The 27093-nt window shown below is 44.7% G+C and overlaps 1 protein-coding gene across 6 annotated transcripts in view; it reads right to left on the minus strand.

Annotated features, from left to right (window-relative positions):
* Window positions 1-27093, minus strand: part of LOC110533635 (active breakpoint cluster region-related protein) — a 248837-nt gene that overhangs the window by 106625 nt on the left and 115119 nt on the right. For 5 of the 6 annotated variants that reach the window (XR_005053617.1, XM_036990050.1, XM_036990049.1 and 2 more), the window contains exons 3-7: window positions 18616-18714; window positions 15488-15673; window positions 6997-7104; window positions 6608-6668; window positions 1930-1982 (exon numbers count right to left, since the gene is read on the minus strand). Coding sequence is in view for 5 of the 6 variants with exons in the window: in XM_036990050.1 (XP_036845945.1) it covers window positions 1930-1982; window positions 6608-6668; window positions 6997-7104; window positions 15488-15673; window positions 18616-18714 (507 nt within the window). In the remaining variant the exon portion in view is untranslated. Of the gene's footprint in view, window positions 1-1929; window positions 1983-6607; window positions 6669-6996; window positions 7105-15487; window positions 15674-18615; window positions 18715-22035; window positions 22044-27093 lie in introns of all 6 variants that reach the window. The other variant, XM_036990054.1, reaches the window with a different exon arrangement.

Here is a 27093-nt window from a genome sequence, read left to right on the forward strand (position 1 = left end):
CAAACGTTTTGGGTAGCCTTCCACAAGCTTCCCACAATAAGTTGGGTGAATGTTGGCCCATTCCTCCTGACAGAGCTGGTGTAACTGAGTCATTTTTGTAGGCCTCCTTGCTCGCACACGCTTTTCAGTTCTGCCCACAAATTGTCTATAGGATTGAGGTCAGGGCTTTGTGATGGCCACTCAAATACCTTGACTTTGTTGTCCTTAAGCCATTTTTCCACAACTTTGGAAGTATGCTTGGAAGACCCATTTGCAACCAAGCTTGAACTTCCTGACTGATGTCTTGAGATGTTGCTTCAATATTTCCACAATTGTCCCTCTTCATGATGGCATCTATTTTGTGAAGTGCACCAGTCCCTCCTGCAGCAAAGCACACTCACAACATGATGTTACCACCACTGTGCTTCACGGTTGGGATGGTGTTCTTCGGGCTTGCAAGCCACCCCCTTTTTCCTCCAAACATGACGATGGTTATTATGGCCAAACAGTTCTATTTTTGTTTCATCAGACCAGAGGACATTTCTCCAAAAAGTACGATCTTTGTCCCCATGTGCAGTTGCAAACCGTAGTCTGGCTTTTTTATGGCAGTTTTGGAGCAGTGGCTTGTTCCTTGCTGAGTGGCCTTTCAGGTTATGTCGATATAAGACTCGTTTTACTGTGGAAATAGATACTTTGCGGTCATTTGCTGTTGTTCTGGGGTTGATTTGCACTTTTCGCACCAAAGTTCGTTCATCTCTAGGAGACAGGACACGTCTCCTTCCTGAGCAGTATGATGGCTGCGTGGTCCCATGGTGTTTATACTTGCGTACTGTTGTTTGCACAGATGAACGTGGTACCTTCAGGCGTTTGGAAATTGCTTTCAAGTATGAACCAGGAGGTCTACAATTTATTTATTTTGAATTTCCCATGATGTGAAGCAAAGAGGCACTGAGTTTGGAAGGTAGGCCTTAAAATACATCCACATGTACACCTCCAATTGACTCAAATGATGTCAATTAGCCTATCAGAAGCTTCTAAAGCCATGACATCATTTTCTGGAATGTTCCATGCTGCTTAAAGGCACAGTCAACTTAGTGTATGTAAACTTCTGACCCACTGGAATTGTGATACAGTGAATTATAAGTTAAATAATCTGTCTGCAAACAATTGTTGGAAAAATGTATTGTGTCATGCACAAAGTAGACGTCCTAACCGACTTGCCAAAACTATAGTTTGTTAACAAGAAATTTGTGGAGTGGTTGAAAAACAAGTTTTAATGACTCCAACCTAAGTGTGTAAAATTCTGACTTCAACTGTATATTGCACTATGGGCCCTGGTCTAACCCAATGGGCCCTGGTCAAACCCAATGGGCCCTGGTCAAAAGTGCAATAAATAGAAAACAGGGTGCCATTTGGGACGCAGGCCATGTCTCTGATTTGCATGATCTGGCCTGACCTTTGTTTGTAGGAAACCAACTGGTGTTTGTTTAGCCATGGTTCCACGAGCTTTATGTAAAACTTATTCATCAAATGCACTGGGAGCTAGACTGGAGGAGACGTCTCGGCTTCCGCTTTCCACTTGGTTGAAGCCCATCCAAGGAGAGTATACTGTTTCTAACAGCATGTCATTTCGATACACCGTGCAGAGGAAAGGTATACGCTTGGCAAATGGAATGGCACACTTCCTCTCAGCAGCAGAAGGTTTGACTTTGCAGGTGGATCCAGAACCAAGCTGCATTGTTAAGCTCTTCGGGACTTTCTAGTTCAATTCCTCCCAGCTCCATCACTGTGTTTCTCATGACTACACAACGTGACAGCACTAACTCTTAATCCCTGAGGTGTATCAATCTTGTCCTATCTATTCAATCTAGCTCTCTCTTGTGGTCCCCTCTAAACCAATCTTGTCATTTGTCTCTAGGCAGATCAGGAATCCCTCATGGCTGTACTCACATGAAGAACCAGTGTGCTTCTGGTCACACGGTCAATCGGCTTGTACAGGAGAGCTGTGGGAAAAGACAAGAAGAGGGCACTCAATTTGGTTTGGCACGCACACAGACAATGCAGAAAAACACAAGTCAAAAAGTCTATCACAAGCTTGGCTGGGCACAAGTTTCTTGCGGTAGGGGGCAGACAATTCTATCATTCACAATCTCAGGTGTCAGCTAACCTGCAGAGACGGACACAAACAGACACTAATGTCATTCCCTCTAAGCTCTGCTATTCACTTCCTGCTGAACAAGGTTGTGTTCAGAAACCTTCCCATTCAATCCACATCAGGATCAACTTTCTAACCCGGTCTACATTTCTCGTTCTCACGCCGCTCTTCGAATGATATATCACACACTCAGTCGATCGTGCTCGCTCTCACACACTTGCAGCCCTTTGGCTCAACTTCACAATGATAGACTCTCAATGGTAACAGGGTTTACGTAATTCCTTGTCGGGTTCGTGCTCTCAATCTCACACACGCGCGCACGCACGCACGCACGCACACACACACACACACACACACCAGGGTTTTTCTTTATTTTTACTATTTTCTACATTGTAGAATAACAGTGAAGACATCAAAACTATGAAATAACACATATGGATTCATGTAGTAACCAAAAAAGGTGTTAAACAAATCAACATATATTTTAGACTCTTCAAAGTAGCCACTTTTCCAGCCACTTTTCCATGATGAGGACTGTCATTTCTCTATGCTTACTTGAGCTGTTCTTGCCATAATATGGACTTGGTCTTTCACCAAATAGGGCTATCTTCTGTATACCACCCCTACCTTGTCACAACACAACTGAAGGAAAGAAATTCCACAAATTAACTTTTAACAAGGCACACCTGTTAATTGAAAAGCATTCCAGGTGACTACCTCATGAAGCTGGTAGAGAGAATGTCAAGTGTGCAAAGCTGTCATCAGTGCCTCGCAGCACTCTGAGCAGCCTTATTGGTTACATAGCAGTTTGCTTCCATTGCAGATTTACTCTGCTACTACGGAAACTACGCAAACTTGTGTGCACACACACTCCAAATCACATTTCTATCCTAAACTTCTCTTAAATCAAATCAAATTTGTCACATACACATGGTTCGCAGATGTTAATGCGAGTGTAGCGAAATGCTTGTGCTTCTAGTTCCGACAATGCAGTAATAACCAACGAGTAATCTAACCTAACAATTCCACAACTACTACCTTATACACACAAGTGTAAAGGGATATGTACATACAAATATATGAATGAGTGATGGTACAGAACGGCATAGGCAAGATGCAGTAGATGGTATAGAGTACAGTATATACATATGAGATGAGTAATGTAGGGTATATAAACATAAAGTGGCATAGTTTAAAGTGGCTAGTGATACATGTATTACATAAAGATGGCAAGATGCAGTAGATGATATAGAGTACAGTATATACATATGAGGTGAGTAATGTAGCGTATGTAAACATTATATTAAGTAGCATGGTTTAAAGTGGCTAGTGATATATTTTAACATCAATTCCCATCAATTCTCATTATTAAAGTGGCTGGAGTTGAGTCAGTGTGTTGGCAGCAGCCACTCAATGTTAGTGGTGGCTGTTTAACAGACTGACGGCCTTGAGATAGAAGCTGTTTTTCAGTCTCTCGGTCCCTGCTTTGATGCACCTGTACTGACCTCGCCTTCTGGATGATAGCGGGGTGAACAGGCAGTGGCTCGGGTGGTTGTTGTCCTTGATGATCTTTATGGCCTTCCTGTGACATCGGGTGGTGTAGGTGTCCTGGAGGGCAGGTAGTTTGCCCCCGGTGATGCAGACCTCACTACCCTCTGGAGAGCCTTACGGTTGTGGTCGGAGCAGTTTCCGTACCAGGCGGTGATACAGCCTGACAGGATGCTCTCGATCGTGCATCTATAGAAGTTAGTGAGTGCTTTGGTGACAAGCCAAATTTCTTCAGCCTCCTGAGGTTGAAGAGGCGCTACTGCGCCTTCTTCACAACGCTGTCTGTGTGGGTGGACCAATTCAGTTTGTCCGTGATGTGTACAATGAGGAAATTAAAACGTACTACCCTCTCCACTACTGTCCCGTCGATGTGGATAGGGGGGTGCTCCCTCTGCTGTTTCCTGAAGTCCACAATCATCTCTTTTGCTTTGTTGACGTTGAGTGTGAGGTTATTTTCCTGACACCACACTCCAAGGGCCCACACCTCCTCCCTGTAGGCCATCTCGTTGTTGTTGGTAATCAAGCCTACCACTGTAGTGTCATCCGCAAACTTGATGATTGAGTTGGAGGCGTGCGTGGTCACGCAGTCGTGGGTGAACAGGGAGTACAGGAGAGGGCTCAGAACGCACCCTTGTTGGGCCCCAGTGTTGAGGATCAGCGGGGTGGAGATGTTGTTACCTGTCTCTGTCTCTTTCTTCTTCCTCTCCTTCTTTCACATCTCAGGAGCCAATCCTGTTACCAACCAGATCTGTGACACTAAGCTGATATCCCAGGAAGCATTGCAGCGGAGACAGAAAGAGAGATGTGTTGTGACAGACTGGGTGAGAACCGAGAGAGAGATTGCAAGATGGAGAAAAATATAGACAGGAGAATATGCTAAAAAAAAGCCAGAGAAATCCAAGCCCCTGTTGACATGTTGACTGAACATCCTAAGCTTTGATAATGAGCTGCTTATGATCTCTGACTAACACTTCACTTACTTATTCTCCCCCTCCCCAAAAAACTCCCAGCTCCTGCTTTGTACTGACTCAACAGCCTTCGTCTCAGTCTCTTCATCTCCAAGGACTCAGTCAGGAACTCTGCAGTGCTGACAGAAGCACAGTTCAAAGTGAGAGGAAAGAGAGGAGAAGTGGAATGAGGGATGCTGATTAGAGGAGTGATGGAGAAGTGAGAGATGCTGATTATAGGTAACCAATAGAGCTTCACAGTGGGGTGCCTGTGATGGAACCATCAAGGTCACTGGGACAACCTGACAGACAGCTCCTCCTCAGTAACCAGGGTGTCCATGTGCGTCAAAGCCAATCAGCAGTCCTGGATATACAACACAGAGAGAGATAGAGCTCTCTCTCTCTCTCTCTCTCTCTCCCTCCCTCCCTCCCAACATTCTGTGAAATGGCATAGCGCCAAATAAAAAATACAGAAATCGTAATATTAAACATTCATGAAAATACAAGTGTCATACATAATTTAAAAGCTTAACTTCTTGTTAATCCAGGCGCTTTGTCAGATTTCAAAAAGGCTTTATGGCGAAAGCACACCATGCTATTATCTGAGGACAGCGCACTGCACACAAAAGCATTACATGCATTTTCCAACCAAGCAGATGCATCACGAAAGTCAGAAATAGCGATAAAATAAATCACTTACCTTTGAAGATCTTCATCTGGTTGCAATCACAAGGGTCCCTGCTACATAACAAATGGTCCTTTTGTTCGATAAAGTCCTTCTTTATATCCCCCAAAAAGTATGTTTCAATGGCGCACTTGACTCAGTAATCCACCGGTTTCCGTCGTTCAAAATGCATTCAAAATTAATCCCTTAAGTTACCAATAAACGTATTCTAAACAAGTCAAATGTTCCTAATCAATCCTCAGGTACCCTATTATGTAAATAAAATATCAAATTCAAGACGAAGAATACCGGAGACTGTTACCGGAGATAAATAACGAAGCACGTGCACTAATCGGAATGCGCTATAAACACTACAGCCAAAAGGGGATCCACTTAGAAAAACTACAGTCTTTCAAAAAAACAAGCCTGAAACTCTTTCTAACGACTGTTGACATCTAGTGGAAGCCCTAGGGACTGCAATCTGGGAGGACTTCCTTTTTATATTCCCATTCCCAGCTATTGTAATCAGAGGTGAGCAGAAAAAATAATAATTCTGGATGGATTGTCCTTGGGTTTTCACCTGCTATATCCGTTCTGTTATACTCATAGACATTATTTTAACAGTTTTGGAATCTTTAGAATGTTTTCTACTACCAATGCATACCCTAGCTTCTAGGCCTGAGTAACAGGCAGTTTACTTTGGGAACTCATTCATCCAAACACTGCCCCCTAGCTCAAAGAAGTTAAAGGCCCAATGCAGCGGTTTTATATCAATATAAAATATTTCTGGGTAACAATTGAGTATCTTACTGTAATAGATTTCTATTCAAATGGGAAAAAATTGCTTTTAAGCAAGAAACGATTTATCAAGCAAGAAGTTTGCTAGGACTATCTCGGGGTGGGGAGTGGCAAACTAAAGACTGTTACCGGAGAGAGGTTTGGAAATCTCTTTGTTATTGATACATTAAACCAATTCGACGCATGGTGATGTCACCATGGAAAGTCAAAACTCCCGCCCTGTGTAGATTGTATTTTCAACCAGCAACTATTAGAAAATAACACCGATACATTTTTTTCCACACTTTTACAGTGTTAGTTTAATCAGCTGTTGTACAATATTATTTAAAACACAGGAAAAACATAATATTGACTGCACTGGGCCTTTAAAAGAGCCATAGCAGTTTCAGTACCTTCAGACACACACATCTAGATCAGAACACTGATCAGAACACATCTATTATATTTATGTGTTTTTCTTACTCTGTAAAATCCACAAAAGTTTTTAAAAAGTTTTTAAAGAACGCATCTCCTTACCTTCCATGGTGACATTTGTGGTACAGTCCTTAGAGTCCTTGGGTCCCTTTACTTTCAGGTTCTGGAAGAAAATGTATGATTTGTGATTACTGGTGTATTACAGTTTTAGCAGTATAGGAATTTAGCAGTATAGGAATAGGGTATAGAAGCAGGACACAAGCACACAAACAAACAGCCTGACTGAGGCAGAGTTGAGCTGAGAGGACTAATGAAGAGGAATGGGGCTGCAGCAGCAGACTGCAGGGCTGGACAAACACACATAACAAATATACACACACAACTCACCACACAACTCACTATACGAGTACAAATTGTAGCACTCACAACTGATGTAATTTACCGGCTGGCTGGCGCGCGCGAGAGAGACAGAGAGAGAGACCAGCACTTACCTCAGAGATCTTCTGGAACTGGGTGTTGGCCTGGCTGCATTTCTCTGCTGTCTCCACCGCTGTCTTGTAGTTGTCAACAAAGGCCTTGTACACCCCCAGCTGGCTGGCCTGGAGCACAGAGGAGAGGACACAATATTAACACCGTGGAGAGAGGAAGAGGAGGATGAGGAGGAGAATGAAAGGTGGCATCTGGATGAAAAATAAGACTAAGTCAAATCAAATGTTATTTGTCACGTGCCGAATACAACAGTGTAGATGCTTACTTACAAAGCACTTAACCAACAATGCAGTTCAAGAAATAGAGCTAAGAAACTTGTATTTTATTTAGTAAATATTAACAAAATAACAATAACGAGGCTATATACAGGGGGTACCGGTACCGAGTCAATGTGCGGGGGTACAGGTTAGTCGAGGTCATTTGTACATGTAGGTACAGTAGGGTGAAGTGACTATGCATAGATAATGGACAACGCGTAGCAGCAGTGTAAAAATAAAGGAGGGTCATTATAAATAGTCCAGGTGGCCATTTGATGAATTGTTCAGCAGTCTTATGGCTTGGGGGTAGAAGCTGTTAAGCAGCCTTTTGGTCCTCGACTTAGTGATCCGGTACCGCTTGATGTGCGGTAGCAGAGAGAACAGTCTATGATTTGGGTGACTGGTGTCGTTGACAATTTTTTGAGCCTTCCTCTGACACCACCTAGTATTTAGGTCCTGGATGTCAGGAAGCTTGGCCCCAGTGATGTACTGGGCCGTACACACTACCCTCTGTAGCGCCTTACGGTCAGATGCCGAGCAGTTGCCATACCAGGCGGTGATGCAACCGGTCAGGATGCTTTCGATGGTGCAGCTGTAGAACTTTCTGAGGATCTGGGGACCCATGCCAAATCTTTTCAGTCTCCTGAGGGGGAAAAGGTGTTGTTGTGCCTTCTTCACGACTGTGTTGGTGTGTTTGGACCATGATAGTTTGTTGGTGACGTGGACACCAAGGAACTTGAAACTCTGGACCCGTTCCACTACAGCCCCGTCGATGTTAATGAGGGCGTGTTCGGCCCGACTTTTCCTGTAGTACTTAATAAGCCCCTTTGTCTTGCTCACGTTGAGGGAGAGGTTGTTGTCCTGGCACCACATTGCCAGGTCTCTTACCTCCTCCTTATAGGCTGTCCCATCGTTGTCCATGATCAGGCCTACAACTGTTGTGACGTCAGCAAACTTAATGATGGTGTTGGAGTCGTGTTAGGCCACGCCATCGTGGGTGAACAGGGAGTACAGGAGGGGACTAAACACGCACCCCTGGGGGGCCCCGGTGTTAAGGATCAGCATGGCAGATGTGTTACCCACCTTTACTACCTGGGGGCAGCCATTCAGGAAGTCCAGGATCCAGTTGCAGAAGGAGGTGCTGAGTCCCAGGGTCCTTAGCTTAGTGATGAGGTTTGAGGGCACTATGGTGTTGAACGCTAAGCTGTAGTCAATGAAAAGCATTCTCACATAGGTGTTCCTTTTGTCCAGGTGGGAAAGGGCAGTGTGGCGTGCGATTGAGATTGCATCATCTGTGGATCTGTTGGGGCAGTATGCGAATTGGAGTGGGTCTAGGGTTTCCGGCATGATGGTGTTGATGTGAGCCATGACCAGCCTTTCAAAGCACATCATGGCTACAGATGTGAGTGCTACGGGGCGCTAATCATTTAGGCAGGTTACCTTCGCTTCCTTGAGCCCAGGAACTATGGTGGTCTGCTTGAAACATGTAGGTATTACAGCCTCGGTCAGGGAGAGGTTGAAAATGTCAGTGAAGACACTTGCCAGTTCCACTCCTAAATGAAACTTCTGTATTCTAATTATAACTCCCTATAGTATACCCACGACTGGGGAAGGGTATTGAATGACGCAATTCAACTCCCTCTAAGAGGAACCCAATCAGATTGCTATACAGTGTAAAGCTACAGCTTGCTATACGGGGTAAAGCTACAGCTTGCTATACGGGGTAAAGCTACAGCTTGCTATACGGGGTAAAGCCACAGCTTGCTATACGGGGTAAAGCTACAGCTTGCTATACAGTGTAAAGCTACAGCTTGCTATACGGTGTAAAGCTACAGCTTGCTATACGGGGTAAAGCTACAGCTCGCTATACGGGGTAAAGCTACAGCTTGCTATACGGGGTAAAGCCACAGCTTACTATACGGGGTAAAGCTACAGCTTGCTATACAGTGTAAAGCTACAGCTTGCTATACGGGGTAAAGCTACAGCTTGCTATACAGGGTAAAGCCACAGCTTGCTATACGGGGTAAAGCCACAGCTTGCTATACGGGGTAAAGCCACAGCTTGCTATACGGGGTAAAGCCACAGCTCGCTATACGGGGTAAAGCTACAGCTCGCTATACGGGGTAAAGCCACAGCTTGCTATACGGGGTAAAGCTACAGCTTGCTATACGGGGTAAAGCTACAGCTTGCTATACGGGGTAAAGCTACAGCTCGCTATACGGGGTAAAGCTACAGCTCGCTATACGGGGTAAAGCTACAGCTTGCTATACGGGGTAAAGCCACAGCTTGCTATACGGGGTAAAGCTACAGCTTGCTATACAGTGTAAAGCTACAGCTTGCTATACGGGGTAAAGCTACAGCTTGCTATACAGGGTAAAGCCACAGCTTGCTATACGGGGTAAAGCCACAGCTTGCTATACGGGGTAAAGCCACAGCTTGCTATACGGGGTAAAGCCACAGCTCGCTATACGGGGTAAAGCTACAGCTCGCTATACGGGGTAAAGCCACAGCTTGCTATACGGGGTAAAGCTACAGCTTGCTATACGGGGTAAAGCTACAGCTTGCTATACGGGGTAAAGCTACAGCTTGCTATACGGGGTAAAGCTACAGCTCGCTATACGGGGTAAAGCTACAGCTCGCTATACGGGGTAAAGCTACAGCTCGCTATACGGGGTAAAGCTACAGCTTGCTATACGGGGTAAAGCTACAGCTTGCTCTACAGGGTAAAGCTACAGCTTGCTATACAGGGTAAAGCTACAGCTTGCTATACAGTCTAAAGCTACAGATTGCTATACAGTCTAAAGCTACATTTGCTATACAGTGTAAAGCTTTAGAGACAGAGCACCACATGTATTCCATTGAAATGATCCCTCCTGAGATGCTCCTCTCTCTCCCCCTTCTCCCTCCATCCCCTCTCCCCCCCCCCCCTCCGCTCTCTCCTCTCCCCCCCCTTCCTCTCTCCTACCCCTCTCTCCTCCCCTCTTCCTCTCTCCTCCCCCCTCTCTTTCCCCCTCTCTCCTCCGCCTCCTCCTCTCCTCTCTCCCCCTCATTCTCTCCTCCCCATCCTCTCTCCTCCCCCCTCTCTCTGTCTCCTCCCCCCTCTTTACATTGTGTTTGGTGGCTCCCTCACAGACAGGCCTGTTTAAATAGTTAGTTGCCACGCGACACACACAGTGACTCGTGGGGGCACACACACACACACTGTTGAATGGCAGGAACATGATTACCAGGATCTGGCTTCTCTACAGCCTCCGCATGATGAATCAATGCTCAGGGTGGGGACAGACATCCCATCTCAGGATGGAGCGAAGTTCACCATGCATGTAGACCAATCATCTCATTATGGTCACTTTTTACCTTGAGACAGGTAGAGCTACATTTGCTGCAGCACAGTAATATAAATACTAATTTACCCATCTCCATCTGGCTTTTGGGGTCACCTTGTTTTTTGTTGTTGTAAATATATATTTATTTGTTTGTTCCAGCTGCAGAGTTTTAAAGCAGTCTAGCACGCGCACATCGCTGCATTAAATCAGTGCATGCGCGAGCACTATCAATTCCATTCAAATTGCATCCAAAATACATAATCCTGTTCTAGATTGATATACAGTATAGGCCTGTATACAGATGTCCTAGCCTACCTCTTTCGGGTAATAAATGCAATGCAGTATTAGCCTTATATTTAGCTAATTAATGGTGGGTTATCCATAATAAGTGTTTAACTTCTAGCCTCTGGCTCTTGGGTAATACACAAGCACCTGTGTTCCGATGGCCTCTCCTTAAAAAAACACTCCTTAACTCTTGGAGTCCCAAGCAGGAACAGCTAGACTAGAATAGCTTGCTGTACATTTTTTATTCTATTTGAACAGGGATGCAACCTCTTTTTTTTGGTATGTTTAATACAGCAGGCAATAGAACTTATGGCCTAGAACTTATAGCCTACTGCGATGGCAGTCATTTATTCAGAGCCATAACCATTCAATCTTCATGAAGAGTGAAAGTCTTCCTCATCTAATTCTCATCCGTAACTCTGCCAAGCACAGATGAACTGGTCGAGGCCATCAAGATGTTTTGGCTACAGAAATTGACGATACAACAACGCATCATAGACATTGATCATCTCATCAAGGTTTTACCTGTGGTCATAGAGCTGGGTGGAAGTGCGACAAAAAATGTAGTTTATATAAACATCAGCATTTGAATGTATTTTTTCTTGTTATTTTATTAACAAAAGCATAAAGACGTAGATTAAGAAATACTGTACTGCTGTTTTGAGTTACAAATGTAACACTTTAGAGTACTTAAGCATCGAATACATCGCAAGTTGAGGGATTTTCACAACAGTAAAATCCCCGGGCTATAAAAAGTTAATTGTCCTGCTAATAGGAAACATTTTCATGATGGGTAACACCTGCTACAGTAGTGGAGACACAGCATCTTGTTAACATTCTTTATTATAACCACAATGTCACACATCATTTGCATCTACCATTCTAATTACTTTAAGAGTTGGGGATTTACAATTGTGAGCTTTTCAATACTAGTTACATTGTTTAAGTTTGAACGAGCAGACTTTTTTTGTAGGATGTGACATTTTTGACCAGTTGCAATTAAGTAAGTAGGCCTACTACAAAAAATCCTACTTGCAGTTGAAGTAGGAAGTTACCATACACTTAAATTGGAGTCATTAAAACACATTGTTCAACCTCTCCACAAATTTCTTGTGAACAAACTATAGTTTTGGCAAGTCGAATAATGACCAAGTCTACCTCGCTCCCTATTCCACTGAACAGCTTAGGAGTAACAAACACAAGTCCAACATTTATCGGAAACTGTTAAACTACCTGTTCACTACCCCCCTGCTCTCCGGGGATGTACAACTCAACCCTTGGCCTAACATCACCGAGCCAGCGATACTCACCGGAGTGGAAAGTAGTGGATAGCCTCGTCCACTGATCGTTGCCGCTGTGGAAGTGGGTGAGTGCTATGGCACCATGGTTTCTCTCAACTCACCCGGCTCCAGGATAGAGTTTGACTCTTCAAACATACCCAAGTCTCTATATGCGATCCCTGACTCTGTTTCTGGTACGCAAGCTGTTTTAATTAGTTCCCCGCATCCAGTGCAGGCGGGAGGGATTGTTAATTGCGCTACCGAACTGACCCTAATCAAAACAAAACAAAACGGCCTAAACCCAGCCGTCAGAAAACACAGAAGATTTAACTTTGTTCAATGTGTCAATCACTCTCGAGCCAAGATCTCAGAAAAAAAATTGTAGACCTCCACAAGTCTGGTTCATCATTGGGAGCAATTTTCAAACACCTGAAGGTACCACGTTCATCTGTACAAACAATAGTCCGCAAGTATAAACATGGGACCATGCAGCCGTCATACCGCTCAGGAAGGAGACGCGTTCTGTCTCCTAGAGATGAACGTACTGTGGTGTGAAAAGTGCAAATCAATCCCAGAACAGCAGCAAAGGACCTTGTGAAGATGCTAGAGGAAACAGGTACAAAAGTATCTATATCCACACTAATACGAGTCCTATATCGACATAACCTGAAAGGCCGCTCAGCAAGGAAGAAGCCACTGCTCCAAAACCGCCATATAAAAGCCAGACTACGGTTTGCAACTGCACGTGGGGACAAAGACAGTACTTTTTGGAGAAATGTTCTCTGGTCTGATGAAACAAACATAGAACTGTTTGGCCATAATTACCATCGTTATGTTTGGTGGAAAAAGGGGGAGGCTTGCAAGCTGAAGAACACCATCCCAACCGTGAAGCACGGGGGTGGCAGCATCATGTTGTGAGGGTGCTTTGCTGCAGGAGGGACTGGTGCACTTCACAAAATAGATGGCTTCATCAGGAAGTAACAAAATGTGTGTGTACGCACGGGTGTAATTTGACATCTGCTTATTAATGTCTTCCACTAACATATGTATTAAATGAGTTAACCTAATCATACAGTTACGTAAGTATAATGCACATTACAAATGATTTTATCCATTTTAAAATATAGATTAAAACGTTGCTTCTGACAAAACATTACACAGTCACAAAACACCATAGTAAGTGGAACACTGAACTGTGAATCACATCAGTCTGCTCTGTCACAGAGTGGTGTTGTATCATGAGGAGCCCTAACTCCTTTAGAGACCTTCCTTATGAGGGACAGAACACTGCTAACCCAATCAGATTCAATGGAAACCTTCCCTTGCCCAATCAGGAGAAACGTCCCCACCCTCTCCACACTCTGCGGATTAATGAGCAGAGTAATACACGAAAGAGACTGGGCCTAATGTGAGATATTACATCCCATTAACACTCACTCACTGATACTACACTGTCTGCTTACACACAGACAGAGAGAGAAGCAGAGGGGGAGAAAGAAACGACAGGAGAGACAGGGAGAGGAAGATGGAGAGGAAGAAAAGACAGGAGAGAGGGACATAGGGAGAGGAAGAGGGAGAGAAAGAAAAGACAGGAGAGACAGGGAGAAGAAGAGGGAGAGAAAGAAAAGACAGGAGAGACATAGGGAGAAGAAGAGGGAGAGAAAGAAAAGACAGGAGAGACATAGGGAGAGGAAGAGAGAAAGAAAAGACAGGAGAGACATAGGGAGAGGAAGAGGGAGAGAAAGAGGGGGAGAAGAGAAGAGAAGAGGAGAGAAGAGAAGAGAGAAAAGGGGAGAGAGAAAAGAGGAGAGAAAAGAGAAGAGAGAAAAGGGGAGAGAAAAGAGAAGAGAATAGAAGAGAGAAAAGAGAAGAGAGAAAAGAGGAGAGAAAAGAGAAGAGAGAAAAGAGGAGAGAAGAGAAAATAGGAGAGAAGAGAACAGAGAAGAGGAGAGGAGGAGAAAAAAGAGAAAAGAGAAGAGGAGAAGAGAGAAAATAGGAGAGAAAAGAGGAGAGAAGAGAAAAAAGAGGAGAGGAGAAAAAAGAGGAGAGGAGAAGAGACGAGAAAAGAGAAGAGGAGAAAAGAGAAGGGGGAGAAGAGAAGAGAGGAGAGGAGAAGAGAGAAAAGGAGAAAAGAGAAGGGGGAGAAGAGAAGAGGAGAGGAGAGAAGAGAAGAGAGAAAAGAGAAGGGGCGAGAAGAGAAGAGGAGAGAAGAGAGAAAAGAGGAGAGGAGAAAAGAGAAGGGGAGAGAAGAGAAGAGGAGAAGAGAGAAAAGGAGAAAAGAGAAGGGGGAGAAGAGGAGAGGAGAGAAGAGAAGAGAGAAGGGGGAGAAGAGAAGAGGAGAGAAGAGTAGAGAGAAAAGAGAAGGGGGGAGAAGAGAAGAGGAGAGAAGAGAGAAAAGAGAAGAGAAGAGAGAAAAAGAGGAGAGAAGAGAAAAAAGGAGAGAAGAGAAAAGAGGAGAAGAGAAAAGTGGAGCGGAGAAGAGAAGAGAGAAAGAGGAGAGAAGAGAAAAGAGGAGAAGAGAAAAGTGGAGCGGAGAAGAGAAGAGAGAAGAGAAAAGAGAATAGAGAAAAGAGAAGAGAGAAAAAGAAAAGGAGAGAAAAGAGAAGGGGAGAAAAGAGGAGAGGAGAAAAGAGGAGAGGAGAAAAGAGGAGAGGAGAAAAGAGGAGAGGAGAAAAGAGAAGGGGAGAAAAGAGGAGAGGAGAAAAGAGGAGAGGAGAAAAGAAAAGGGGAGAAAAGAGGAGAGGAGAAAAGAAAAGGGGAGAAAAGAGAAAAGGAGAGGAGAGGAGATGAGAGGAGAGGAGAGGAGAGGAGAGGAGAGGAGAGGAGGAGCAGACTAGGGACTAATGGCTTGGCAGAACCTGGTCTAATTGAATGTTTATCCTAGAGGGGTATAGACTGTAGATTGAACAGAAGCAGAGTTTGAACAGAGGAATGTGATACCACCATATCTACTTGTGCTTCATTTTACTGCAACAAGGTGAATAGTCACTCAAAACAGTGATTTATTGAAACTAGACTAAGTTGTCCTTCAACTTCCTGTTCTTCAAGCCTTCTTGGGACTCACGGGGTGCAGGTTTGCATTACAACCCAGTACTACTAAGGCTGCATTTAGACAGGCAGCCCAAATATGATATTTTTTTCACTAATTGGTCCTTTGACCAATCAGATCTGGAATAAAAGCTAACGTGAAAAGATCTGATGTGATTGGTCAAAAGACCAATGAGTGTGAAAAAGATTACAGAATTGGTCTGCCTGTCTGCACGCAGCCTAACACACCTAATTCACTAAATCAAGGGCTTGATAATGAGTTGATGGATTGATAGGTTGATTGATTGCCAGTCTTACCAGTTTCTTGAAAAGGTGTCCGACTGCGACCTTCTCATCCCACTGTTGTATGTGAGGGAGGAGGGCGTCGTAGAACTCCTTGTGGATCTCAAAGATGTCTTGGATCTTATAGAAGATGGTCTCTACCTGCTGTATGGTCAGCACCGGCTGGGACGTGGTGGCTGTCGCCTTCAGGGGGCGCATGGGCTGCACACACACACACACACACACACACACACGAGAGTTAATATATGTGTAATATGTGTATGTCTGTAAACAAGCACTGACACTTTCAACAGATAAATAATCATTATCCTGGGCAGTGGTCAGCAGATAAATAATCATTATCCTGGGCAGTGGTTAGCAGATAAATAATCATTATCCTGGGCAGTGGTCAACAGATAAATAATCATTATCCTGGGCAGTGGTCAACAGATACATAATCATTATCCTGGGCAGTGGTCAGCAGATAAATAATCATTATCCTGGGCAGTGGTCAACAGATAAATAATCATTATCCTGGGCAGTGGTCAATAGATAAATAATCATTATCCTGGGCAGTGGTCAACAGATAAATAATCATTATCCTGGGCAGTGGTCAACAGATACATAATCATTATCCTGGGCAGTGGTCAACAGATACATAATCATTATCCTGGGCAGTGGTCAACAGATAAATAACCATTATCCTGGGCAGAGGTCAACAGATACATAACCATTATCCTGGGCAGTGGTCAACAGATACATAATCATTATCCTGGGCAGTGGTCAACAGATACATAATCATTATCCTGGGCAGAGGTCAACAGATAAATAATCATTATCCTGGACAGAGGTCAAAAGATACATAATCATTATCCTGGGCAGAGGTCAAAAGATACATAATCATTATCCTGGGCAGTGGTCAACAGATAAATAATCATTATCCTGGGCAGTGGTCAACAGATAAATAATCATTATCCTGGGCAGAGGTCAACAGATACATAATCATTATCCTGGGCAGTGGTCAACAGATAAATAATCCTTATCCTGGGCAGTGGTCAACAGTGTAGTCCTTTCGTGACATTAGGGCACTGCAGCATGACTAAAGATAGGAGAACACAGGACTGCTGTTCCTTCCAGCACGGAGGGAAAAACCGCTCTGAACAGACCACGATTACAGACAGGAAAAAACATCCAAAAAGGTTGGTAAAAAACATCTGTAAGCTTTATGTATTACAGTGAGATCACAGCTCTCTGAATTCTTATCTGGACTTGATAAGCCTGGGATCATCCATCTCTTCCCTCCAATCAAAACAGAATCACATCACCAGGTCAGGTCACACTCATCTCCACATCCAGGTTGAATATCAGTGTCATAACAATAACGTCACTGTTCAAAAATTATGAATAAGCTTAGAGTACATCAGCTTCACAAATGATGATGCTTTGGCCGAAATACACTTGTTTTGACCCATTGACATAACCATGAGTTATTCACAGGCTAACGCGGTGTTCAGGTAGGTAACACCGCCTTGGCAGGATGAAGCCGGATGGCTTTGTTTTCATTGAGACAGAGCCGGACAGCAGAGTCTGTCTGAACAGAGCGCTGGTGGAGGACCAAACCAGATAAACACAACCAGGAAACGGACCGTCCGGGCCCACTGGACTTTATCAGGACAAACACACACATGTCAAACAGCCTCAACTCTAGCACTGCGGGAAGATAAGCCTCAACCCTAGCACTGCGGGAAGATAAGCCTCAACCCTAGCACTGCGGGAAGATAAGCCTCAACCCTAGCACTGCGGGAAGATAAGCCTCAACCCTAGCACTGCGGGAAGATAAGCCTCAACCCTAGCACTGCTGGAAGATACGCCTCAACCCTAGCACGGCTGGAAGATAAGCCTCAACCCTAGCACGGCTGGAAGATAAGCCTCAACCCTAGCACTGCTGGAAGATAAGCCTCAACCCTAGCACTGCGGGAAGATAAGCCTCAACTCTAGCACTGTGGAAAGATAAGCCTCAACCCTAGCACTGCGGGAAGATAAGCCTCAACTCTAGCACTGCTGGAAGATAAGCCTCAACCCTAGCACTGCTGGAAGATAAGCCTCAACCCTAGCACTGCGGGAAGATACGCCTCAACCCTAGCACTGCTGGAAGATAAGCCTCAACCCTAGCACTGCGGGAAGATAAGCTTCAACTCTAGCACTACGGGAAGATAAGCCTCAACCCTAGCACTGCGGGAAGATAAGCCTCAACTCTAGCACTGCGGGAAGATCTGCGGGAAGATAAGCCTCAACCCTAGCACTGCGGGAAGATAAGCCTCAACCCTAGCACTGCGGGAAGATAAGCCTCAACTCTAGCACTGTGGAAAGATAAGCCTCAACCCTAGCACTGCGGGAAGATAAGCCTCAACTCTAGCACTGCTGGAAGATAAGCCTCAACCCTAGCACTGCGGGAAGATAAGCCTCAACCCTAGCACTGCGGGAAGATAAGCCTCAACTCTAGCACTGCGGGAAGATAAGCCTCAACTCTAGCACTGCGGGAAGATAAGCCTCAACCCTAGCACTGCGGGAAAATAAGCCTCAACTCTAGCACTACAGGAAGATAAGCCTCAACCCTAGCACTGCGGGAAGATCAGCCTCAACCCTAGCACTGCGGGAAGATAAGCCTAAACTCTAGCACTGCGGGAAGATAAGCGCTATGTTACACCTGGGAGGAACCAGGATCTACTGGAGGATGAGGAGGTTATGGTCTTTAAAACCATTCTGAAAAACTGGATATTGTGCTTAATGTCATGATGTTGCTCATGATGTGATGTAAGAAGGCTGCACTTTGAACATACATTCCTGCAGAGAGAGACAGGATGTGACATCATGCTGCAGTTGCATCACGCTGCAGTTGGACAGTCATTGTAATTTTCTGTCTGGGGAAACACTTGGCCTTGTCCTGTTCTAAATGTGACTGACCCCTAACCACTAATAGCACTCCCAGAGATAAGTATTGGGCTTCTTGAAAACACAGTGCTTTTGGAAACCCAATCTCCGATGTGGCTCTAATTGGAGCCACTGGCCTGAGGGGCTAATGCTGTCCTGTACTGTCCCATACAGACAGCACTCTTAAGGTAGGTGTGTATGTGTGTGTGTGTGTGTGTGTGCGTGTGTGTCACCAGTAGTAGAGCCTCCAGCTGGTTGATGTAGATCTCCTCACTGGCCAGGAAGCCAGACAGAACCAGTTTCTTCATCTCCAGACCCTTCTCTATGTCCCCCTGTAGAGCGAAAGGAGAGAGAGAGACAGGAGAGAGAGAGCGAGCGACAGAGACAGGAGAGAGAGAGAGAGCGACAGAGACAGGAGAGAGAGCGAGACAGGAGAGAGAGAGAGAGAGAGAGAGAGAGAGAGAGAGATAGAGAGAGAGAGAGAGACAGGAGAGAGAGAGAGAGAGAAGAGAGAGAGAGAGACAGACAGAAGAGAGAGAGAAGAGCAGAGCAGAGGTCAGGATCAGAGCTCCTGCATTTTTCAGCATTTTCTTTAAAAAAGATAGATTAGGAGTTAGATAAACTTGGATTTTTTGTCAGGAACACATTCTGGATTCTACCCTCTTCAACATAACCCCTACTTAAAATCAAAACTTAAAACCTACAACCTGATTTTGGACGGAATTACGGAATCACCTGGAAAGTTCACAACTACCAAGGATTTATTACCCTATACAGCAAATTCTCTGGAAAACAACAGAAACCTGAAAACACCATCCAACCTGGAACTGAGTGAGTAATGTTTAGTCTGAAACGATATTTTATTTCCAAAAGCCAAGAAGAAAAATACACAACATTACTTTATAAGGACTGAATTCTAACATAATTCTACCAAGCTTGATACAGCTTCAACTAGCACTGACGTGTCAAGTGAGAGGTGTCAAAGCCCATTAGCCCAACAATGGCAGGAGAGTCACACAGTCTACCCCAACCAAATGGAGAGGCCTTAGAAGCTCCCTCCCGCTGTTCAGAGGTAATTAAAATACAGTACCCTTTGCATGTAAAGAATGATAAGGCAAGAAAAGACCACAAGAAGAAGCTCCTTATGGAAAATCAAGAAACACTTTTTGCTGACTATTACAAAAATGGGAACATCAGCAACCTTATCTTCCACACAAACCATCCCCTGGCATGGCACAGTGCCATATTAGCACACTACCCCTTTGTTAAGAGAGGGGGGGTTAACGAGGGGTGGAAACTCAGAATACTTGATAACGAGGACTCTGAGTTAAGTAATATAAATATCTATAAATCCGGAACAGTAATGGTACAGAGTAACCACAAACAGCTTCAGCTGGACTTTCACCTAATCAAAGAATTAGCCCAGCAGGAGAAGCTCTCCCTTGATAAAGATACCCCCACACCGAGCGGGTCAGACCAGACCTCTTCATTATGTAACCCCACAGATGAGCAACCCCCAGCGGAGAGTCAACCTCCCAGCACAGATTACCACTCCCTCATTGAAATGAAGGACAAATTCACCCAGCTGGAGGTAAGGCAGGTGGAGCTGGAACAGCAGGTGATTACACTTCAGTCAGCACAGACCCAGACAACAGTCCAGCACAACAACAGCCCCTTAACCAGACCCGGAGAGCTGGAGGTGGACAGAGACATATCTGCACTTTGGACAGTGGTGAGACAAATACAACAGGAGAAAGAGGAGCAGAACAGAGCACTAGAGGAGAGTATCAGACTGCTGGTGGAGGAGAGGTTGAGGGGGATGGAGGAGAAGATGAGGGGGACGGCGTGTGACAGAGAACAACCCACTAGAGAGGTGGCCACCCCCACAGAGAAGCCAGCAGAACAGCCCACCTCAGCACCCAACAAAAGTCTCGACACCACAGCAGAACAGTCCACACCAGACCCTGACCATAGAGTCGACATCACAGCAGAACAGACAAATGAAGAACCCCAAGCCCAGAGGCTCTCACCCCCTCTGAGCACCCCCCCCCTGTCAGCCACCCTGATAGCCCTTTTGACAACCCCCCCACACCCACTGAGGACAAACACAAGACACAGATTGTACTACTTATGGACTCAAATGGGAAATATATAGAAGAAAAAAAACTTTTTCCCAAACACAGTGTGTCTAAACTCTGGTGTCCAAACACCCAGCGCGCCCTAGACCTTCTGTCTGAGGCCAAACTAGGCTCACCCAGCCACATAATAATACACACAGGCACAAACAACCTGAGAGCACAGCAGGAAAGAGTGGCCACAGCACTGAAGGGAGTGATTGAAAAGGTTTCTTCTACTTTCCCCAACGCACAAGTGGTTATCTCCACCCTGCTACCACGAAAAGACTTCCACCCTGCCACAATACAGCGGGTAAATGCAAGTATTTCCCGTGACTGTGCCTCAAAACCAAACATTTTCCTGGCCCACCACTCCACCCTGGACTTGAACAGCCTCTATGACCAGGTCCACCTCTACAAGGCAGCAGTGCCCACCTTTGCCCGAACTCTAAAGGACATCGCTCTCAAACGTATCCCCAACACTTCACACAGGAGCAACAGATCAATAGACACCCCATCCAGACCAGCGAGACACCCTCCCAGATCTGCAGGACCCCCCCCTGGACCTACACATAGAGGACCCACGCCAAGAGGAATTACATCCAGACCACAGTACACCCAGACACATCCACACCCCCACCCCAACCAATCAACACCCCCCCCACGTCAACCATGCCCACACCCCATTTAGGCCCCCTCAGATCAGACCTATGCCACTCCTGCCCACCCCATGCACCCCACCCCCGCAAAGAGGGCCTCAACATGGAAGCCACACATACGCCCAGGTAGTGAGCGGGCAAACAGTCCCAACCCCCACTCTCACACTCACCCAAGCCAATGGCATGTACCAGATGCTCAGCAGGCTCTGCTCACACTTACTGGCCTGAGGCCAAACCACGACTAACAACATTGGACACTCTATGGAACAAAAAGCCTTCACTATATTATCCTGGAATATCCAAGGCCTGAGGTCATCTGCCTTTGGCCTAAAGAGCAGAAACCCGGACTTCACCAAAGAAATCGGTAATACAGACATTGTCATCCTGCAAGAAACCTGGTATAGAGGAGACGGACCCACTGGTTGCCCTCTTGGTTACAGAGAGCTGGTAGTCCCATCCACCAAACTACCAGGTGTGAAACAGGGAAGGGACTCAGGGGGTATGCTAATTTGGTATAGAGCAGACATAACTCACTCCATTAAATTAATCAAAACAGGAACATTCTACATTTGGCTAGAAATTCAAAAGGAAATTATCCTAACAGAGAAAAATGTCCTCCTGTGTGCTACCTATATCCCCCCACTAGAATCCCCATATTTTAATGAAGACAGCTTCTCCATCCTGGAGGGGGAAATAAATCATTTCCAGGCCCAGGGACATGTACTAGTCTGTGGCGACCTAAATGCCAGAACCGGACAAGAACCTGACACCCTCAGCACACAGGGGGACAAACACCTGCCTGGAGGTGACAGCATTCCCTCCCACATATGCCCCCCTAGGCACAACTATGACAACATAACCAACAAAAACGGGTCACAACTCCTGCAGCTCTGTCGCACGCTGGGTATGTACATAGTCAACGGTAGGCTTCAAGGGGACTCCTATGGTAGGTACACCTATAGCTCATCTCTTGGCAGTAGTACTGTAGACTACTTTATCACTGACCTCAACCCAGAGTCTCTCAGAGCGTTCACAGTCAGCCCACGGACACCCCTATCAGACCACAGCAAAATCACAGTCTACTTAAACAGAGCAATACTCAATCATGAGGCATCAAAGCCAAAGGAACTGAGTAACATTAAGAAATGCTATAGATGGAAGGAATGCAGTTTGGAAACCTACCAAAAAACAATTAGGCAACAACAAATTCAATCCCTTTTAGACAATTTCCTGGGTAAAACGTTTCGCTGTAATAGTGAAGGTGTAAACTTGGCAGTAGAAAATCTTAACAGTATATTTGACCTCTCAGCTTCCCTATCAAATCTAAAAATCTCAAATAGAAAACCGAAGAAAATTAACAATAATGACAAATGGTTTGATGAAGAATGCAAAAATCTAAGAAAGAAATTGAGAAACCTGTCCAACCAAAAACATAGAGACCCGGAAAACCTGAGTCTACGCCTTCACTATGGTGAATCACTAAAACAATACAGAAATACACTACGGAAAAAGAAGGAACAGCATGTCAGAAATCAGCTCAATGCAATTGAAGAATCCATAGACTCTAACCACTTCTGGGAAAATTGGAAAACACTAAACAAACAACAACATGAAGAATTATCTATCCAAAATGGAGATGTGTGGGTAAACCACTTCTCCAATCTTTTTGGCTCTATAACAAAGAATAAAGAGCAAAAACATATACATGATCAAATACAGATCTTAGAATCAACTATTAAAGACTACCAGAACCCACTGGATTCTCCAATTACATTGAATGAGTTACAGGACAAAATAAAAACCCTCCAACCCAAAAAGGCCTGTGGTGTTGATGGTATCCTCAATGAAATGATCAAATATACAGACAACAAATTCCAATTGGCTATACTAAAACTCTTTAACATCATACTTAGCTCTGGCATCTTCCCCAATATTTGGAACCAAGGACTGATCACCCCAATCCACAAAAGTGGAGACAAATTTGACCCCAATAACTACCGTGGAATATGTGTCAACAGTAACCTTGGGAAAATCCTCTGCATTATTATTAACAGCAGACTCGTACATTTCCTCAATGAAAACAATGTACTGAGCAAATGTCAAATTGGCTTTTTACCAATGTATTCACCCTGCACACCCTAATTGACAACCAAACAAACCAAAACAAAGGCAAAGTCTTCTCATGCTTTGTTGATTTCAAAACTATACAAACTGAAGGAAAGTGGTGTTGGGGGTAAAACATACGACATTATAAAATCCATGTACACAAACAACAAGTGTGCGGTTAAAATTGGCAAAAAACACACACATTTCTTCACACAGGGTCGTGGGGTTAGACAGGGATGCAGCTTAAGCCCCACCCTCTTCAACATATATATCAACAAATTGGCGCGGGCACTAGAAAAGTCTGCAGCACCCGGCCTCCCCCTGCTAGAATCCGAAGTCAAATGTCTGCTGTTTGCCGATGATCTGGTGCTTCTGTCACCAACCAAGGAGGGCCTACAGCAGCACCTAGGTCTTCTGCACAGATTCTGTCAGACCTGGGCCCTGACAGTAAATCTCAGTAAGACCAAAATAATGGTGTTCCAAAAAAGGTCCAGTCGCCAGGACCACAAATACAAATTCCATCTAGACACTGTTGCCCTAGAACAAACAAAAAACTATACATACCTTGGCCTAAACATCAGCGCCACAGGTAACTTCCACAAAGCTGAGAACGATCTGAGAGACAAGGCAAGAAGGGCATTATATGCCCTCAAAAGGAACATAAATTTCAACATACCAATTAGGATCTGTCTAAAAATACTTGAATCAGTCATAGAGCCCATTGCCCTTTACGGTTGTGAGGTCTGGGGTCCGCTCACCAACCAAGACTTCACAAAATGGGACAACCCCCAAATTGAGACTCTACATACAGAATTCTGCAAAAATATCCTCCGTGTATAACGTAGAACACCAAATAATGCATGCAGAGCAGAATTAGGCCGATACCCACTAATTATCAAAATCCAGAAAAGAGCTGTTAAATTCTACAACAATCTAAAAGGAAGCAATTCCCAAACCTTCCATAACAAAGCCATCACCTCTAGAGAGATGAACCTGGAGAAGAGTCCCCTAAACAAGCTGGTCCTGGGGCTCTGTTTACAAACACACCCCACAGAGCCCCAGGACAGCAGCACAATTAGACCCAACCAAATCATGAGAAAACAAAAAGATAATTACTTGACACATTGGTAAGAATTAACAAAAAAACAGAGCAAACTAGAATGCTATTTGGCCCTAAACAGAGAGTATACAGTGGCAGAATACCTGTCCACTGTGACTGACCCAAACTTAAGGAAAGCTTTGACTATGTACAGACTTAGTGAGCATAGCCTTGCTATTGAGAAAGGCCGCCGTAGACAGACCTGGCTCTCAAGAGAAGACAGGCTATGTGCACACTGGCCACAAAATGAGGTGGAAACTGAGCTGCACTTCCTAACCTCCTGTCCAACATATGACCATATTAGAGATACATATTTCCCTCAGATTACACAGATCCACAAAAAATTCAAAAACAAACCCCATTTCGATAATCTCCCATATCAACTGGGTGAAGTACCACAGTGTTCCATCACAGCAGCAAGATTTGTGACCTGTTGCCACAAGAAAAGGGCAACCAGTGAAGAACAAACACAAATGTCAGTCATACATAATACTACATACAGTATGTGAAAACGGTGATGGCAGGGCATGGTGGAGGAATATGGTTTTAACTCTGCTGCTCAATTCTGATAGTAAACACATTGGCAGTCAGCTCATAGCCATGTGCACAAACACTGAGTGTGGCCTGTTTCAGAGGATGGAAAGGACTCAAGTCTTGAAGGGGAAAAGCTGTACTTGGTGTGTCTGAACTGTATCTGTAGCTTGCATTACTGTTTGTATTTGTACAAGAGAGGCCATTTCTCTTGTGCCCTCGCCTCCCACAATGAGTCATGGGCACTGGCAGGCATAGGGTAGTCGAGTCCAAGTGGAGGTGTTTGTTTTGGCCCTGAAAGACCGTGAGGGAGGAGATTGAAAGAGAGAATGAGAGGGAGTGTGTGAACAAGGAGCTGGGCAGGATGAGACACACCTTCTTAAAGTAGGACCATGAGCTCACCCTGTCTGTTGTACATCTGTCTGTTGTCCTCCTTAAAACACAGACCAGGGGAGCTCACCCTGTCTGTGTCCTCCTTAAAACACAGACCAGGGGAGCTCACCCTGTCTGTTGTCCTACTTAAAACACAGACCAGGAGAGCTCACCCTGTCTGTTGTCCTACTTAAAACACAGACCAGGGGAGCTCACCCTGTCTGTTGTCCTCCTTAAAACACAGACCAGGGGAGCTCACCCTGTCTGTTGTCCTCCTTAAAACACAGACCAGGGGAGCCTTTCAAAACCACGCCCACCCAGAGAGCACAATGTCAGTTACAACTGCTTGTGTTTTCAAAGGGCTCACTTCTGACAATGCAAACCAATATTACAAATGTTAGCCAATAAGCCATGTTGTGCTCAGGGTTGAATGAGCTCATGTAGTTTTGTCCATTTAGTTCCTTAAAAGCAGTCTGGGTTTTGGTATGAATACTAGTTTGTGTGAAACGAGAATAGAAGAGCACTCAGTCAGATAGCATTTATTCATAAAATACTATGTTTATTGTAATACCAATAATGTCTGGACAGATAAGTCAAGGGTTTGTTTCTCTTTGGGAAACATGATTACATAAAAGGTAGAGTTGTTGTATTAAAACGGACATCCTGTTCACCAAATGTAGAGGCTGTTGAGCTCTCCCATTGATATTATTGTAATGTATTCCCATTAAGCCATATGAAAACAACGGACTGTGTCCTAACATCTGTAGATAAAACGCTCCAACAGGGTCCAGTAGTAGAATGTACTATTATAGTGTACTGCTTAAAACACAGACCAGGGGAGGTCGACGCCGTTCAACATGAGAGAGGATGATACATCTCCTTCTCAACAGGGCCTTATTTCTATTACAGAATAGTGGATGATTGTCATGCATATTAGAAATCACCCAGCTCAATGTAACATTGATAGGTTCAGGCTACCACATGATACTGTCCCCATCATGAGGTTGTTTCAACCTGGCCTATGAATGGAAGGTTATAAGTTTACAACGTAGGTGAAATCTGAGTAATCAAGGTGACAGACAGGAGATTACATATTTAATACCGCCTTGTACAGTCTTGCCTGCATCTAGCTGATCTAGGGAGTAATCATTGGTACAACAGTTGCAAACGAGAGTTTCTATTGGACAAATTCAGGTATGTTTGTCCCCGTTTCGTGTCCCTTCCTTTTTCAACAGAATCGACACAATGAATACACCCTTGATCACACGTAAACACAGATCACTTTCATAGCAGCCACATACAAACAGTTCGCTGAATATATAATTCCTTCTCACATCTATCTACGCGCTCTCCTCCTCTCACCTTTTCCCTTCGCTTGTGGACTTCAGTGCACAACACATCAGCAGTCTGTGACCAGGCAAAAAAAAACTTTGTCACGTCAGTCAACATAGCTACAAGAACAAACACGTTAGTAAACCATCTACAATCATGCAGTTCACTGTACAGTCAGCAGCAAGCAGTTACACCGGTGGGCCCCGGGGAAATACATTTAAATTGAGTTGGAAGAGCTCCCTCCTCTGAGGACCCTGGTGAACTGTCTCTCTCACCATTACCCATAGGACTCAAGGGGCAACTGCACAGCCAAACACACAAACTAGGATAACACCCAAAAGAATCCTCCCTCTTTGATAAGGTGTCCCATATGTGTCTTATAGTGCTTCCACACAACATGGTTGACATATAGCTGCTACAAACAGGTGTAACATCCTGTATAAGAGCAAACAGACAAACAAATGATCGGCTATATGGAAATCATAACCTTTGATACCA

The sequence above is a fragment of the Oncorhynchus mykiss genome, chromosome 10, assembly GCF_013265735.2.
Source record: "Oncorhynchus mykiss isolate Arlee chromosome 10, USDA_OmykA_1.1, whole genome shotgun sequence".
In the NCBI taxonomy this organism is placed as follows: domain Eukaryota; kingdom Metazoa; phylum Chordata; class Actinopteri; order Salmoniformes; family Salmonidae; genus Oncorhynchus; species Oncorhynchus mykiss.